General features: G+C 59.8%; 1 protein-coding gene across 1 annotated transcript in view; it reads left to right on the top strand.

Annotated features, from left to right (window-relative positions):
• Positions 1 to 702, top strand: part of LOC104493349 (connective tissue growth factor-like) — a gene marked incomplete at its 5' end in the record, with an annotated part of 11,137 nt that overhangs the window by 4,450 nt on the left and 5,985 nt on the right. The window contains one exon of the mRNA XM_010136008.1: positions 625 to 701. Within this exon, the coding sequence (XP_010134310.1) occupies positions 625 to 701 (77 nt within the window). The remainder of the gene's footprint in view (positions 1 to 624; position 702) is intronic.

Here is a 702-nt window from a genome sequence, read left to right as displayed (position 1 = left end):
CTGAGCAGAGGGAGGCTCTGGGAGGCTGAGGCTGATCCCGGTCCTGCACCACGCCGGTTCTTAAGGCAGGAGAAAGCACTTGGCATCTTCTAATGCCACGTGAGCTAAACTCAGAGCAGCTGTTCTGAGCAACAGTCAAAACAGCTGGAAGAGCTTTCCTGCTGTTATTGGTGACAAACACAATATCCAAGGAAGCTGTTTCACAAGCGAGGGCTGGATGGGATAGAACAAGTACTAAGAGAGCCACACAGAGGTATTTTTTTGACCTCTGTCCCCAGTGTCCCCCCCTCCTGCCCATCCCCAAGCTTCTCCCTGTGCTGCGCCCCGTCTCCCTGGGTGGCAGTGGCCGGGTCTGGCCGCGGAGCTGTGAGGGGTCTGCTCAGTCAAGTCCATGGTTTTACACTCTCTGCCCAGCTGGCTTTTTGTGCCCTCTGGCCCCAGTGTCCCCCCCTCCTGCCCATCCCCAAGCTTCTCCCTGTGCTGCGCCCCGTCTCCCTGGGTGGCAGTGGCCGGGTCTGGCCGCGGAGCTGTGAGGGGTCTGCTCAGTCAAGTCCATGGTTTTACACTCTCTGCCCAGCTGGCTTGCAGGAGACTCACCCTCTCCATGGCTTGTTTGCCCTCCAGGTGGAACTGCAGGCCTGCACGTACCCCTGCCAGTGTCCCTCCCAGCCTCTGCAGTGCCCCGCTGGCACCAGCCATGTC

This window comes from Buceros rhinoceros, unplaced genomic scaffold (assembly GCF_000710305.1).
Source record: "Buceros rhinoceros silvestris isolate BGI_N320 unplaced genomic scaffold, ASM71030v1 scaffold17865, whole genome shotgun sequence".
NCBI classification, from domain to species: Eukaryota; Metazoa; Chordata; class Aves; order Bucerotiformes; family Bucerotidae; genus Buceros; species Buceros rhinoceros.
This window is presented reverse-complemented; position numbering and strand designations above follow the sequence as displayed.